This window comes from Pagrus pagrus (genome assembly GCF_965226575.1).
Source record: "Pagrus pagrus genome assembly, chromosome: 4".
Taxonomy (NCBI): Eukaryota; Metazoa; Chordata; class Actinopteri; order Spariformes; family Sparidae; genus Pagrus; species Pagrus pagrus.
In genome coordinates, this window is record NC_140188.1 from 54,139 (window position 1) to 71,790 (window position 17,652).

The 17,652-nt window shown below is 43.1% G+C and overlaps 2 protein-coding genes across 2 annotated transcripts; one reads left to right on the top strand and one right to left on the bottom strand.

Annotated features, from left to right (window-relative positions):
- On the top strand, positions 1 to 5,572 carry LOC311256776 (uncharacterized protein). Its single transcript, XM_084352076.1, has 5 exons — positions 1 to 110; positions 1,923 to 2,259; positions 2,408 to 2,488; positions 2,572 to 2,652; positions 2,751 to 5,572. Exons 2-5 carry the CDS (start codon positions 1,926 to 1,928, stop codon positions 3,641 to 3,643), a joined length of 1,389 nt encoding a protein of 462 aa, XP_084208202.1. The 5' UTR covers positions 1 to 110; positions 1,923 to 1,925; the 3' UTR covers positions 3,644 to 5,572.
- A 704-nt stretch (positions 5,573 to 6,276) lies between these two features.
- Positions 6,277 to 14,930, bottom strand: LOC311256781 (S-arrestin-like). Its single transcript, XM_084352081.1, has 14 exons — positions 14,865 to 14,930; positions 14,678 to 14,738; positions 14,557 to 14,601; positions 11,715 to 11,914; positions 11,328 to 11,387; positions 10,830 to 10,897; positions 10,580 to 10,715; positions 10,321 to 10,405; positions 10,076 to 10,148; positions 9,646 to 9,783; positions 9,395 to 9,472; positions 8,484 to 8,498; positions 8,296 to 8,379; positions 6,277 to 6,947 (listed from the first exon to the last, which is right to left on the bottom strand). The coding sequence occupies exons 1-14, from the start codon at positions 14,910 to 14,912 to the stop codon at positions 6,854 to 6,856; spliced, it is 1,185 nt and encodes a 394-aa protein (XP_084208207.1). The 5' UTR covers positions 14,913 to 14,930; the 3' UTR covers positions 6,277 to 6,853.
- Positions 14,931 to 17,652: the final 2,722 nt, after the last annotated feature.

The following is a 17,652-nucleotide window of genomic DNA, read 5'->3' on the forward strand; positions in this document are numbered from 1 at the left end:
GGCGCAGCAGGTGGGCGGAGTCCAGGTGTTTTATTAACAGCTGACAGGTGAGTCTGCAGGTAACTCTGAGGCTTCCCTTCAGGTTGGAGACGCAAAGCATCGACGTTCTGGTGAGTGACAAGACTGACTTCACTTTAGATATTATTTTTAAAGGATAAGTAAAAACAAGTTATTTACTTTTTTTTTTTAAATAATGCCTATTGAATGACAAACATGAAAAATGATTTACAAAACTGTAAAATGTGAAAAAGGACAAACTTTAAAAAAAAAAAGAGTAAATATTATATTACACAATTTAAAAATGTATCATCACAAAGTGTTTTCTTTATAATTAATAATTGTAATAATAAGACATGACTGTTTATTAGTTATTTTGTGTAGAAAGAAGTGTAAAATCTATCAAATTTGTATCTAAATTCTCATGGTTAAATTATTGATAATAATAATAATAATATTCTGATAATTGAATAACAACCATTTAAACATTAACCTGTTAAATTAACACCAGACTGACTAGAATTACTTTATTACCATTGACTATTTAAAATTCATTTTGATGCTTTTTTTGTACTTCAAGTTTTTACTGTTTGGTGCATCACAGTACAACAATTCACTTTGTGAAACAAACTTTGTTTCCACGTACTGAACCTCAGAGGTTAAATGAGGAAAAGAAACATGGTCAGGTAAAATACAGGAAAAACGTGTAGCAGCGTGCAACAGCGATCATACAGAAGTTTTATCAGTCGAGAGGTGATATGAGTCCAGAGAAGATCCCACACTGGTGCTCCTGTGTTGGTCCCGTCACTCATTCTGTTGAGCTTGTGCTCATAAGAAACTGTTCTCTTTATCATATGATCGTTCTGTTAGTTCAGGAGATTTGGCCGTTTTCCAGTGCCTATTATCCTAGTGGCCACTGTGGTGCCCAACATGATCACTGAAAATTCTCCATCCGAAATGTTGTGTATTTGGGTTCTGTCCCTGAGTAAACCCAGGCTTAGTGAAGAAGGTAACATCCCAACCAGTTGCTCATATATTCCAGAATCCTCCAGCAGTCGTATAACTGGACAGATGCAGGGTAAGAAAGTACCTTTGTCTTTCTGACATTTCCAGCACAAATTGCTATTTATTAAACCCATTCTGTCGAGTCTTGATGGTGTCCAACAGAATCTGTGTGTTACTTGATGTACTTCCAAATTGTTAGTTATAATTTCAGCCATTCATTGTTCTCAATTATAGTCTTGGTGAACTTTTAAATAGTTGTACTTACCCTTTAAAAAGTCTCACTGTCCCTTTAAAAACAGCTGAAGAAACTTTTGTAAACGATCCCAAAAAATATAAAAAAAAGGGAAAAAGTGAGAGTTTAATTCAAACATGTATAAAAAGGTAAATTAACATGTAAACTTTATTGTTCTAACTGACCTCACAGACTCCACTCAAAGGTGGGCTCCGGGTTTGTCTGGAAGAAATTCACGGGAAAACTTTATTTAAATTGATGAGATGTCGTGAAATCTTACAGCTGTAACCCTGAATCTCATCTTGTTCATGATTGTATGTGTATTCTCAGCCTTAGTTTTAAAAAGTTCGAATTAAAATGTATCATGAACTAAGATGAATATTGTCCACACACAACAAGATGGCATCATCGATATGCAACAAACCAAACAAACTGTTAAATGTCGTGAACTCGATCAAAAACAGGCTCTTTAGGTATCTCTCACACACACACACACACACACACACACATTTTGAGAAGATGGTCTGAAATTACTCAAATACTTCAGACTGATTTTATGAGTTCGTTTAAATTTCAGTTTCAGTTAAATGTAAGTTTTTGACGTGTTGGGTTTTAAGACTCCATAAATTGATCAATAAATCAATGAAACGGAACACATGATGTCATCACTGTTCTTCCATCTCTGCAGACCATGCTCAACTTTCCACTTCACTTCCTGTTGATGGCGGTTTCCCTCCCCGTTGTCATGACGATGCCTGAACCTTCCTCTGGGGACTGGGAGACCCCGTCCGTCGACCGTTTTTCACCTCCTCCCTATATGCCCATGGACGGACCTGAACGCAGTTTCCCCCCCATCGGAGACAACATGACGGAGCCGTCAGCCGGGGCCCTGGAGGCCTACTGCCTGATGCTGCAGCAAAGCCCAGGATCCATCCCCCCAGAACAGGTCCCCTGGTTCTGTCACTGCACACAGTGTCAGACAATCAAGGGGCCCAAAGGAGACAGAGGAGACCACGGACCGCCAGGTGATACGTCACACAGAGACACATGTGTAGTGAGAGTAAAGACTGCAATATGGGGACTGACCTGATTCAGGACTGTGTGATGGTCCAGGATCTTATTATTGATCTTAATGTGATGAAATTAATTAGAGCTCATGTTTTTCCTGCTCAGGTAGTCCAGGAAGTCCCGGAAGACGAGGGCTGACAGGGTTCAGAGGTCCTCCAGGTTTTGTTGGCAGACCAGGAGTCAAAGGTAAATAACTTCCCATCATCCTCTACTCTGATCTGTAACTCTACCTCTGTGTCCTCTGACTGTGTTGGTGTGTTTGACCTCAGGACAGAAAGGAGACGAGGGGGAGAAGGGACATCGAGGACCTCAGGGTCTCATGGGACCCAAAGGAGAGCGAGGATTCAAAGGTTTGTGACAAATCAGTCCCAACTATCAGGTTCTTTGATGTTACTGGCCCACCATGGTCTCAGATCCAGCTCCTGACATGGGTTTTGTTGTCCTGAAGGTGCCAAAGGTGATCAAGGTCTGGAGGGACGTCCAGGTGATCAGGGTCCTAAGGGAGACGATGGAGTCTGCCTAGAAACCTGCAAGTCCAGCCAAGGTCCCCCAGGACCAGCTGGTGTGCCTGGTCCAGTAGGATCCAGAGGTCCATCTGGTAGTGCAGGAGCGATGGGGCCCAAGGGCATGAAGGGTGAGATGGGTGATATGGGTCGCCCTGGTGTCCCTGGATCTGAGGGTGAGAAAGGAGAGCTGGGGCCCCAGGGGGAGTGTAACTGTACAGATGGGGTAGATGGGGTTAAAGGGCAGAAGGGGGACAAAGGAGACAAGGGGGAGGAGGGACGGATGGGACCTGAGGGTCAGACAGGACCACAGGGGGGCAAGGGAGACATGGGGGACATGGGGATGATGGGTCGTCCTGGTCCCTGCATGCCAAGCATCCAGTCTGCCTTCGCGGCAGGGCTGACATCCAGTTACCCCCCCCCCAATGCCCCCGTGGTCTTCGCCCACATTCACTACAATGTCCAGGGGAGCTACGACCCCAGCAAGGGGATCTACACCGCCCCCATCAATGGCACCTACCTCTTCAGCTACCACCTCACCGTCTACGAGCGGGTCCTCAAAGTCGGTCTCTTCCTGAACTTCAAACCGATGGTGAAGACCACAGACACCAAAGTGTTAGGGACCACCTCGCAACAAATCATTGTCCACATGGCCCGCGGTGATCGCGTGTGGATCCAGGTGAAGGATCAGGTAACTAATGGCATGTTTGCCGGTTCTGAGTCCAGCAGCACTTTCTCTGGCTTCCTGCTCCACCCAGACACATGTGACATGCCCTTACTAAGAGGACCAATGCCTACAAGTACTCCCCCTGAGGACGTGTACAACTGGGGCGACTGAGTCCTGCACCACCAACCCCCGACTCCAGCTGCCGCCGGACGATCCAGGTAGCTTCACTGATTAATACAATACTCCTGTAGAAATAAATTATTTTAGATAACATTATTCTTAAATGATTTTCCACCAATCAGCCAACAGAGACACAGCGTGATGATCAGGTTCAGAAACCAGAAACATAAAGACAAGACACAACATACAAACACTTCACTGACAATGAACCAGAAGATTATTTACACCAAACTAATCATCAACATTGACCATCATAACTGCCCCATCCAAGAGAAGATCCTGATCTCTAAGAGTGCATCCACCGACTAAAACCCTGCTTCTAAAAGTTTGTCCTCTGTGTGAAACATAAATAATAAAAGTGAATGTGGCTTTCGAAAGACTCCCTAAAAACTCTGTATTCTCGTTCATTAACCATCACAGAACAAAGATACAAATTACAGGAAAACAACATGCATTCAAAGCTCCGACTGAGACAGTCACAGAGCTTGGCGTGTGAGGAGACACAGGTGTGTAGAGACACAGATGTGTAGAGACACAGATGTGTAGAAGCACAGGTGTGTAGAGACACAGATGTGTAGTGACAGATGTGTAGAAGCACAGGTGTGTAGAGACACAGATGTGTAGAAGCACAGGTGTGTAGAGACACGTGTAGCGACAGATGTGTAGAAGCACAGGTGTGTAGAAGCACAGGTGTGTACAGACACAGGTGTGTACAGACACAGGTGTGAAGAGATGCACGTTGTTGTCTCTGTGTTTGTCCCCTCGTCCTCGTCCTCTTTATGGACCAGCGTCTGTTCATCAGGAGCAGCTGCTGTAATAACATCCTGCTGTTTTCAGCTGATTGTTTATCTTTGAGCTCATCTCGGTCTTTGTCTGAACTGGTGTGACTTTGTTGAAGTCTTCCAGACAGCGAGTCATCTGATGATCTCCTGATACTGATCCTACAACAGCTCTGTAAAACGACACACCTCACTTTAGATCTACATTGTAACGGCTGGGCAGGGTTTCCCAAATGTCTCTCTGCTGTGTTCTCCAACAAAGGAACAAAGACAACCTGAGTCTGCAGGTGTGTTAGACTTCATCACGCCCTAATGAGTTAATCACAGGAGCTCGTTTTCATACAGACGATACCAAACGTGCTGAACCACTGTGTTTCTTCAGTGTTCAGATTCTGACATCTGAGGAGGAACTGAACTCAAAATGATCCCGAAAATAAATTCCAGCTGTCAGAAGATCTTCAGGTCCTAGAATCAGATAAAACCGCAAAAAAAAATCTTTTTGACCCAACCACACATTTTCTACTCGACCTGTAGAACTTAAACCAGCTCTGCAGCTCAGGTGTCTGATTGTTTTGGACAGAAACATTTAGATCTTATTAACATAAATCATAGTGGTTCATTTACTTTGAACTATAGAAGAGAAGATCAGCAGCATCCTGTGTAAGCATTTAAAGACTGTCAGGAATGTTAGCTGCCAACATGTAGGATGATGATCCATGTGTGACATCAGCTCCGTGTGTGTTGCTCCTTCAATCAGCAGCTGGTTGTTTGTGATCCAACAGATGAACTTCAGTCGGACTCAGTGTTTGACTTCTTCTTTACTGACGTCTATTCTCTGTAAACATTGAATGATTCCTGTCAGAAACAACCTGCTGCTGGACCTGATCGTTACCTGTCAGCTGATCGGCACCTGTCAGCTGATCATAACCTGGTTCAGAGGAGGTGGTTTTTTCACTGTTTAGTGTGTTTTGATGACTTGAGTGTGGTCTGAGGTTTATGTCATGATATTTACGCCCGTCAGTCTTTAGATCAGAAACAGAAACAGTTTGTTGGTTTGTGGTCGTTCTGTCGCTTCACTGTAGATGAAAAAGAAAACAACTGAATATTCTGTTTGTAAGAAAAATCCAATAAAACATGAAAGAAACAATCAGTTGTTTGTCTAATGAATAAAAGGATGGTGATCGAACAGATCATTGATCTTTGTTTCATATCATCTCTCTGACATCACATCAAGTCATTCTTCTTCTACTTCTGCTAGACTCACTCAACAGCATCACCTGGTGGCAGAAGGCTGCAGCACATTCATCAACAAAGTCATTATGAAGATTGTATAAAACATTAAGTACATTCAAAATATCACATATATAAACATTGTCTGAATGTGAAGAAACAAGGATGAAAATGCAGATGGATGTGTGTCCTGTTGGGTCTCACATTACTATTAATGTCAGTGTTAATGTTTGATTCTGTCCAGGTTTTATATTAATGACACAGTTACAGGATAAATTCATATCAAACGTAAAGAATGTAATATGTAAATCTACACTGATGACAGATTCGATTTGTATTTAAAGTGCTTTTGTTTAACATAATGAGTTTGTAAAATTATATGAACTGACAGAAGTCAACTGGAACTATGATGCAGTTACACACTATTGATTATTACTACTGATTATTAATTATACCTGTGTGTGTGTAAGTGTGTCTGTGTGTGTATCATTTTTATTGCTCTAGGAAACACACAGATTCCTTCACGATAATGAAACTAAATGACATTTTATTAATAATCTGTATCGATCCATCAGCACAGATAAACACAGTAAAACATATTTAATGTTTCACCTACAATCAGACGATCTCGTCATACTAACAAGCGTTTTTCATTATAACAGAACTATACATTTCCATTTTTCAACATATCTACATTTCTTTGTTTGTTCTCCATGAATGTTTCACTCTGTGATAGATGAACACAAACAGTTTGGTTTGAAGTTACAAGTTTTAAACTTTTAACTGTTTTCTGATGAATAGAGATAACAAACTGAGAGAATAATCGTCAAATTATAAACAATCATTAGTTAGAGCTCGTCCGCATCCTGTCTGTCAGGTGCATTGTGTAAGACAGGTCCAGCAGTGCCCCCTTCAGGCTACAGAGTCAATTACAGCCACAAACATGCTGATAATTTCTGACAGTGTAGCAGTGTGAAGCAGTTTATCCCGAGGGGGGCGCTACAGGAAATTACATCACGGAAATCCTGAGGAAGTGAGCTCAAACTAGGGTCAGACTGAGATCAAACCTGAGGTCCGACTGAGGTCAAACCTGAGGTCAGACTGAGATCAAACCTGACGTCCGACTGAGGTCACACCTGAGGTCCGACTGAGGTCACACCTGAGGTCAGACTGAAATCAAACTCTTTGTAGTTTATGCCTCTGTGGGAGACTCATCGTCGTCTCCGTAAACGACGCCCTTCAGGTAGGCTCGTTTAAACTCCTCAAACACCATGTCGTCTGATTCGCTGCAGAACAGAGAGGGGAGGGGCTCATTAGTGAGGTGTAAAACCTGTTTTATTATAAACGGAGGGAGATATTTGTGTTTCTGAATGTCGATGTGATCGTGTGATTTAACTGACAGCTAATGATGGTAATAATAATAATAATAATAATAATAATAATAACAACAACAGTAATAATGATGATCTAATGGCTTAATTAATGGTAAAACATTGAGCAGTAAACTGAGCTGTGTTTCTAAATCTTTATTGTCTTGTTGTGTAACAGTTGAAACTTGTCATCCTGATCTGATCTGATCTGACGTTTCTGTGTGTTAACAGGTGAAAGTGGGACGTGTCCTTAGGTAAAAGACAGTTGATGCCTGTTGGATCATTCCATGAAAGGAACAATAGCAGAGACAGAGAGATCCGTCTGTGGAAATTACTCTGAAGGGCTTTGATAAAGGAAACCTGTGTTGAGGTCTAGTTCTCATCAGTGAAGGTAATAAAGTGATAAAATGTTATGTTCTTTCAGGACTGTGGCTGAATCATTAATATAATGAAACAGAGCAGTGATCTTACCCCTCCTTGGCTGAAGTTCAAACAGAAAACGTGATAAAGAAAAGAAAAGAGAAACATTATTATGGTTCAGCTATAAATGAAATCCGATATTTCAGACTCTCTATGTCAGGTTTGAGTTGTTCTGGACACATTATTGATCATCTTTCAGGATTAAACAATGTGAGTTTGTGTTCATTTATTCTTTGTTTGTTCCGATAAACGTCTGAATGAGGAGAGAACAAAGGCTGATGATGTATCAACACAGATTCTCACAGGCTGCATGTTAAATATTTATTTTTTTATTTATAAGTTATAGTCAAGTTTGAAGAACAACCTAAAATCTCCCAAATTAATGAGATCACTGAGGGTCCTCACCAGTATACACGTGTGTGTGTGTGTGTGTGTGTGTGTGTGTGTGTGTGTGCGTGTGTGTGTGTGTGTGTGTGAATATATAATCTGTATTGATCAGCAGTAATCTGAATGTTAATCTTCAGGATGTGACTCAGCTTGTTGTTGAGATGATAAACAACTGACTGCTGTCAGCGATACACAACAAGCTGCTTAAAACAGTCAGCTAACTCTCTCTCTCTCACACACACACACACACACACACACACACACACACACGTAATCTGTGTGCAGGCTTGTCAATGAAGAAACAAACAGATGCACCAAACTGTAACGGACTGACACAGAACATGTTGAGATTCTTGTTTTAAAGCTTCTTAGTGGTCAGAGGAGGAACAGAAGGAGGAAGAGGAGGAGGAAGAAGAGGAGGAGGGAGAAGAGGAAGAGGAGGAGGAAGAGGAGAAACAGGAGGAGGAAGAGGAAGCTGAGGTCTGTACCTGGTTCAGGTTTAGGATGCATCAGTCTGAAAGGAAGCTCCAAAGACACCTCGCTGTAACACACACACACACACACACACACACACACGTTGGTCAGATCTAATGTATTTTCACACATCAACATACAGACACACAGAAGGAGTTTATTAGTTGTTACCTTGATCCGATTGTCCTGTCAGAACACAGAGAAACAAAAACATCAGCATTCATTTTATACACACACACACACACACACAGACACACACAAAATCAGCCATATATAACGACAAATATATAAAACTCTGTCACAGTGTACAGTGAGGCCACAGTGAGGTCACAAAGTACAGTGATGTCACAGAGTAGTGATGTCACAGTGAGGTCACAGTGTATGGTGAGGTCACAGTGATGTCACAGAGTACAGTGATGTCACAGTGTACGGTGAGGTCACAGTGATGTCACAGTTATGTCACAGTGTACGGTGAGGTCACAGTGATGTCACAGTTATGTCACAGTGTACAGTGAGGTCACAGTGAGGTCACAGAGCAGAGTGAGGTCAGTGTACAGGGAGGTCACAGTGAGGTCACAGAGTACAGTGATGTCACAGAGTAGTGATGTCACAGTGAGGTCACAGTGTATGGTGAGGTTACAGTGATGTCACAGAGTACAGTGAGGTCACAGTGTACGGTGAGGTCACAGTGATGTCACAGAGTACAATGAGGTCACAGTGTACGGTGAGGTCACAGTGATGTCACAGTTATGTCACAGTGTACGGTGAGGTCACAGTGATGTCACAGAGTACAATGAGGTCACAGTGTACGGTGAGGTCACAGTGATGTCACAGTGATGTCACAGTTAAGTCACAGTGTACAGTGAGGTCACAGTGATGTCACAGTGATGTCCCAGTGATGTCACTGTCTGCCGGATGAAACATGACAGATTTGATTGTGTTTGGGGTTTTCGGTGGATAAATACTTGTGAGGCAGGACAGAGATTTCTGGCAGGAACAATGAAGCTGAAGTTTCACTGAGCAGAAATCTCTGACATCAGCTGTCAGCTGAACTCCCAGCATGCAAAGCAATTCACACTCACCCAGAGGCGATCATTCTCACCACGACCTTATAGGAGACAAGCATCCCCTGCACCTCCTTCAGCACCTCCTGCTTCACTCTGAGACAAACACAGAGAGACAGTTCCACACCTTTATTCTCTGTCAGCGAGTGAGAGTCATCATGTGTCTCAGTGTGTCTCGGTGTGTCTCCATGTGTCCCGGTGTGTCTCAGTGTGTCTCAATGTGTCTCAATGTGACGCAGTGTGTCTCGGTGTGTCTCAGTGTGTCTCACATGCTTGATGATGCCAGGTTGGTGTCTTCGTGTTTGAGTCGTCCATCAAGAGCGAGTCCCCTCCTGTCCTTGTTGTGAGCCAGCAGAGGATACAGAGTGTAGTCCTTCTTCAGACTGGTCCCAGAGGGGACCGAGTCACTGCAAACACAATAATAATTGATCATTTATTGTGTCTCAGATACTTGTTGTGGTCATATTTCCCTAATCTGTAATTAAAACCTAAACTACCAAACTGCTGACAGGCTCCATACAAAATAAATACAACTGTCAGCTCTAAGACAAAGAAAATAAAACTAAAAATAATCCATAGTGTAATCACTACATCATATAATCATTGCACAAAACAAGAAGTCATTCATTCAGCCAAAGTGTCAAAATAAATGTCCCTCAGGCAGGACGTATCCTCGGGTTTAACAGAAGGTGGACTCACTTTGTCTCTTCTTTAGCCACTGATTTGACGTATTTATCATTGGAGTAAAGAACAACGTTGGTCACCTGTTCAACTAAACACACAGACAGAAACAGATACACACAGATCTTTATTAATAACACAAGTTATTTATCCATATATTAAACAAACAAATATATACAAATATTTATTACATAAATAAACAGAAATGTTTGTTTCCCTGTGAGGATGAACTCTGACGTGTCAGAAACAACAAAGGAACTCACCTGAAACACTGATGTCTTTAATATTCCTGCTGGACGAGTTGGTGATTTCTACATTCACTGGGACAGGTTCACCATGGTAAAATGTCTGCAGGAAGACAAGTCAGAGAGACAGACAGGTTCACTATGGTAAAACCTCTGCAGACGGGCAGGTCAGAACAGGTCTCTTTGGGCGGGCTCAGTTTGACCTGTCTCACCTCGTTGGGCAGCTCAGTTTGACCTGTCTCACCTCGTTGGGCGGGCTCAGTTTGACCTGTCTCACCTCTTTGGGCAGGCTCAGTTTGACGTGCAGTGGTTTGTCAGACATCAGGAACTCGAAGGTGGTCTCTGCTACTGGGACCAGTTTAGTGTTCTCTGGACTGAACTGGGTCTTCCGGATGGTGAGACGGACTGAACTCCTGCAGAGACACAACGTCATGTTTCAAACTATTTATATAACGAAAGACAATATTCAATAATTCCACGACACTCGTAGATTACTTATTAACTAATAATAATAATAATAAACTGACTGTTTGTCGATCTTCTCGTCCTGGTTGTCTCCACAGAAAACTTTCACCTCAAACTCCACAGCACATTTCTGTGGAACACAGAGACATGAGAACGTTCACTCAGTGATCTGTTCTAGTTCTGACACAGTTGTATTTATTTTACTGATGAGCGTTGAAGCAGATGACGGTGTAAACTGTGTTCAGGGCCAGGTTCTGGATGTGTAAATTGTGTTCAGGGCCAGGTTCTGGATGTGTAAACTGTGATCAGGACCAGGTTCTGGATGTGTAAACTGTGATCAGGACCAGGTTCTGGATCTGTCCTCTGACAGCAGGCTCATTAATGACATTTGAAGATGTTCGAGGTTCAGGAAGTTTTCGATGTGTGAAATGTGGACAGACGTCTGATCTGATCCTGGATCACACTGGAGTCACTGTGACACATCTGAACTGACTGAATGTCCTCGTCACTACTGAAGCTGGTGATGATGATGATGATGATGATGATGATGAAGGAGCTACCTTTCCCACATCAGAGGGTCCAGGCTGCAGAGCAATAGAACACGGCAGGTTGTCTGGAAACTGAAACACAAACACAAACTGTTCATGTCAAACACGTTCAACACATTTTCAGTTACATTGCTGCAGGTGTGAGACTTTGTTGACGCCTCCTCATCAGGTGTCAGTCATCAGTGTTTACTAAGATAATGATCATCCACATGTTGATTCATTCTTTGGTTGATTAGTTTGCCTGAAGAATTGGTTGCAGAACCTTTGCTTTCCAAATCTAATGAGGAAAGCACCACCACATCAGAACTGGCATACGAGTTTGGATTCTTCAGGAGGATCCGGAGGAGAGAGACCTGGCCCTTTACTGAGAACAGACAGCTGGTTCTTTTTTTCCCTCACCTCGAAGAAGAAGGGGAAGGCGTTGTCTCCCAGTTTTCGGAGCAGTTTCTGCTGGATCTTGGTATGAGTCAGCTTCTCTTTGTCCTGCAGCTCGGGGTAAACCTGCCTAGTCACCAGGAACAGGTCCCTCCTGAAGGCCACACCCATCACATCCATGTCCTGGCGGCCGTACCGGAATGTGCATGACAGCATCACGTACACTGAAGACACATAAAGACATCATGTTAACAGTGACGACAGGTAATCAACCAACCAACTATTACACCAACCAACCAACCATTACACCAACCAACCAAACAACACATCAATCAACATACCAACACACCAACACACTAACCAACCAACACGCCAACCAACCAACCATCAAAGAAACACACCAACCAACCAACCAACCAACTAACAAACGACACACCAACCAACACACGAACCAACCAACCAACCAACCAACCAACCAACCAACCAGCCAATAAACCAACCAACCAATCAAATAACAAACCAATCAACCAACAAACTGACACACCAACCAACACACCAACCAACCAACCAACCAGCCAACAAACCAACACACCCACCAATCAACCAACCAACCAACCAACCAACACACCAACCAACCGACCAACCAACCAACCAGCCAACAAACCAACCAACCAACCAATCAATCAACCAACCAACAAACCTACTGACCAGCCAACAAACCAACCAGCCAACCAACACACAAAGAAACCTACCAACACACCAACCAACCAATTAACCACCAAACCAACAAACACACCAAACAGCCAACAATCTAACACACCAACCAACTAACACACCCACCAACCAACCAACCAACTAACAAACCAACCAACCAACCAACCAACACACAAAGAAACCTACCAACACACCAACCAACCAATTAACCACCAAACCAACACACCAACCAACCAACAAACACACCAACCAACACACCAACCAACCAACCAACACACAAAGAAACCTACCAACACACCAACCAACCAATTAACCACCACACCAACCAACCAACTAACAAACCAACCAACCAACCAACAGATACACCAACAAACCAACCAACCTACCAAAGAACCAACCAACACACCAACCAACCAACTAACCAACACACCAACCAACTAATAAACCAACCAACAAACCAACCAACTATCCAGCCAACCAACCAACCAACCAACCAACCAACACACCAACCAACAAACCAACTAACAAACAAACACACCAACCAACACACCAACCAACCAACCATCCAACCAACCAACATAACCAACCAACAAACCAACCAACCAACAAACCAACCAACCAGCTAACAAACCAACCAACCAGCCAACCAACAAACCTACCAATCAACCAACCAACAAACCTACTGACCAGCCAACAAAACAACCAGCCAACCAACACACAAAGAAACCTAGCAACTAGCAAACCAACTAACAAACCAACCAACCAATTAACCAACCAACACACCAACCAACTAACAAACAAACCAACAAACAAACCAACCAACTAACCAGCCAGCCAACCAACCAATCAACCAACCAACACACCAACCAACCACTAAACCAACAAAACAACACCAACCAACCAACAAACCAACCAACAAACAAACACACCAACCAACCAACTAACAAACCAACCAACCAACCAACAAACCTACTGACCAGCCAACAAACCAACCAGCCAACCAACACACAAAGAAACCTAGCAACTAGCAAACCAACTAACAAACCAACCAACCAATTAACCAACCAACACACCAACCAACTAACAAACAAACCAACAAACAAACCAACCAACTAACCAGCCAGCCAACCAACCAATCAACCAACCAACACACCAACCAACCACTAAACCAACAAAACAACACCAACCAACCAACAAACCAACCAACAAACAAACACACCAACCAACCAACCAACAAACCAACCAACCAACCAACCAACCAACAAACCTACTGACCAGCCAACAAACCAACCAGCCAACCAACACACAAAGAAACCTAGCAACTAGCAAACCAACTAACAAAATAACCAATCAACCAACCAACACACCAACCAACCAACAAACAAACCAACCAACTAACCAGCCAACCAACCAATCAACCAACCAACACACCAACCAACCGACACACCAACCACTAAACCAACAAAACAACACCAACCAACCAACAAACAAACACACCAACCAACCAACCAACCAACCAACCAACCAGCCAATCAACAAACCAACAAACCAACCAACACACCAACCAACCAACAAACCAACCAACCAACAAACACACCAACCAACCAACCAACCAACTAACAAACCAACCAACCAACACACCAACCAACTAACAAACCAACAGACCAACCAACAGACAAAACAACTAACACACCAACCAACCAACTAACAAACCAAACAACCAACCCACTAAAAAACACACCAACCAACACACCAACCAACCAACCAGCTAACAAACCAAACAACCAACAAACACACCAACCAACCAACCAACATACCAACCAACACACCAACCAACTAACAAACCAACCAACAAACCAATCAACCAACCAGGCAACCAACCAATCAACCAACCAACCAACCAACAAACCAACACACCAAAAAAACCAATCAACCAGCCAATCAACAAACCAACCACTAAACCAACAAACCAACACGCCAACACACCAGTTGATGTTTTGTGTTTGTCCTTTGTTTATCTCCCCTTCTGTAAATACATTATCTTGTTTGAGCTCTTCTGTGTGAGGCTACATGACTGTAACATGATGACCATTATAGATTATGTTGCTTTATCTCCTGATCTGTGATCAATAAAGTTTAGAATCATACTGACCTTTCTTTCCTTTGAGCTGCACCGGATCGATCAAAATAACTCCGTCTGAAAGAGGCAGAGAATGATCACGTTTCTGAATGAACCAATCATCACCCTGCAGTCTGACAGAAACCTGACTCACCCACTGGATCCACAAAGTCACAGTGATCCACAAAGTCTCTCTTGGCCATGTAGACAGCCACCTGAAATACAGAGGGGTCACAGGCCTCATCAGTGCCTTGCTCAAGGGAACTACACGGGTAGAAACAGAAGAAACTCCTGAACTTTGGTCTACTGCTACAACCAGAGTCCACCTGTGCAGAACTCACCGACTTGTCCCGGGAAACTTTCTTAAAGACGACATGTTTAGGACTCATGGTGACGACTGGTGTGACGACCTGCAGCACAGAGAAGAGAATTAAAAACTTTAAGACGTTTAAATTAAAACTGGTCTCCAGATGTAAAGAATCCTTTAAGGTTGAAAAGAAAACTGACCTGAGAGCAGCTGTGATGGGTGCTGAGCAGAAAGTGGAAGGCAGCTTTCTAAGAGCCGATCACACTCAGAGCTGCATTTATACTGGACGCACACACACACACACACACACACACACACACACACACACACACACACAGCCTGGTCAGCATGCTCATCATTACAGTCTGTACACACAGATAATCCTGAACAAACAGGAAGATTTGCAGCTCTGCAGGAAGATCTCACCGTCATCATGTGAAACTTATTCCACAACCTAAGAACAAATGTTTCTTTGTCGTTAGTTCACCTTCGTTAAAGGAATAGTTCACTCTAAAACAAAATTCAGTCATTATCGACTCACCCACATGCTGGTGATAAGTCCGGTGTAGTTTCTTATTCCTCAAAGTGCAGCTGGAGACTCGCGGGGGTACTCTCTGGCAACGATAATCCATATCAAATCAAATCAAATTTTATTTGTATAGCCCAAATTCACAAATCACAGTTTGCCTCAGAGGGCTTTACAATCTGTACAGAGACGACACCCTCTGTCCTTCAACCCTCGATTCGAGTGAGGAAAAACTTGCCCCCAAAAAAAGCCCTTTTAAAAGGGAAAAAAAAAATGCGGGAGAAACCTCAGGAAGAGCCACAGAGGAGGGATCCCTCTCCCAGGATGGACAGACGTGCAATAGATGTCGCATGTACAGAGCAGATCAACGAGATCACAATGTATACAATTATAATGGATGGTTGACAGGAATGAAAGTACATAAAGAGGTATTACAGCAATAATAATGAAATGCACATAATGGAAATGTGATTACTAGTGATAACAGTAGCAGTGGTTAACGGTAAGGATAGTATGTAGTAATGCATTACAATAATAGTAGTGGAACGTATGTAACAGAGATATGACTAATATTAGCAACAGTAGTGGTGGGTGTCAGGCAGGGCCATGGCAGTAGGCGCATCCACGATCAGGCAGGGCCATGGCAGTAGGCGCATCCACGATCCACGACCCGGGCGCGGCCAGGATCCATGAGAGCCTGTAGGACTAGAAAGCACAAGGACTCCGGGGAAGAAGTGAAGTCAGTGACATGCAGAGATGGGGCATGTATACAGGCATAATGTATACAGATATAACAAGCTTAAGTGGCGACCGGGAGAAAAAGTCCATAAAACTACACAAAAACTTTGTAATATTCCTCCATACTGCTTGTCCGCTGCAATCCAAGTGTCCTGAAGTGGCGACATTTAGTACATTTTTACAGCCTAAACTATGCTATGTTTCGCGATAGATACAGGAGCGTGCCTCCTTGTAAACATAGCATAGTGACTGTTTAGGCTGTAAAAATGTACTAAATGACGTCGTTTGGAGTAAACTCTGGATGTCGCCACTTCAGGACACTTGGATTGCAGCGGACAAGCAGTATGGAGGAATATTACAAAGTTTTTGTGTAGTTTTATGGACTTTTTCTCCCGGTCGCCACTTAAGCTCGTTATATGGATTATCGTTGCAAGAGAGTACCCCCGCGGGTCTCCAGCTGCACTTTGAGGAATAAGAATCTACACCGGACTTATCACCAGCATGTGGGTGAGTCGATAATGACTGAATTTTGTTTTAGAGTGAACTATTCCTTTAACTCTGTGACGTGTTTGTTTATTAATAACTGAACCAGTGATTCAGACTTTGTGTTTGGACTCCTGGTCTCAGGTTTCAACGTCACTGATCTGTTAACTCAAAACTCAAGTAAAAAACATCAATCACCTCATTACAATGTTAGAAACTTTGGGTCCTGACATTCACGTGGATGTTTCTTGACACACATCACCACCCAAACACTGTTGCAGACCAACTACACCCCCCTCATGTCAATGCAGTGTCCTGATGACAGTACAATGCACCCTGACACACAACAACTGCTCAGGAACGACCTGAAGAACAGATCTCAATCTGATCAACGACGGATCAGACCTGGATCAGACCTGTCAGGGTGTTCACAGGACCTCTGCTCAGACCGCTGCTGCCCAGAGATCTCTGAGTGTGGAACAGAGACGTGCAGGAATTTATTTATTAGCTGTGTCACTTTGATTAGCACCAAGCAGTTAGCATGCTAACACCACACACAGACCGATACAAAGTTGGAATGTTAGCGCCCTGTTAACATGTTACAAAACTGTAACGTTAGCTTCCTGCTAACATGTTACAGAGCTGTAATGTTAGCGTCCTGGGCAGTGAGACTGAAGTTGATATTCCAAGTCGGAACTTTGGACAAGATCCATGAAGTCTGACTTCTCTGATATAAACAAAGACGACATCACAGCAGCTTGGCAGCGCACACAGAGAACAGTTCACTTTAACTTTTCATCACGTTTTTACTTCAGGTAGTGTTTGTGTGCAACATGCTGTATTAACTTTTGCCATTTTCTTTGCATTCAGTTGACTTGTGCTGGACAGAAGTCTTCTTCGCACCTGCAGCCCTGTCGTCTTAAAGAAACAGACAGGGTGAATAGAGGAGCTGCAGCACTGGATAGGATTAGACACAATGTTTTAACATAAAGCATGTCAACATTTTCTAGTAGACACCTGAAATAATATGACCCTGAAAATGAACAATATGGACTCTTAGTATTGATTATTATGA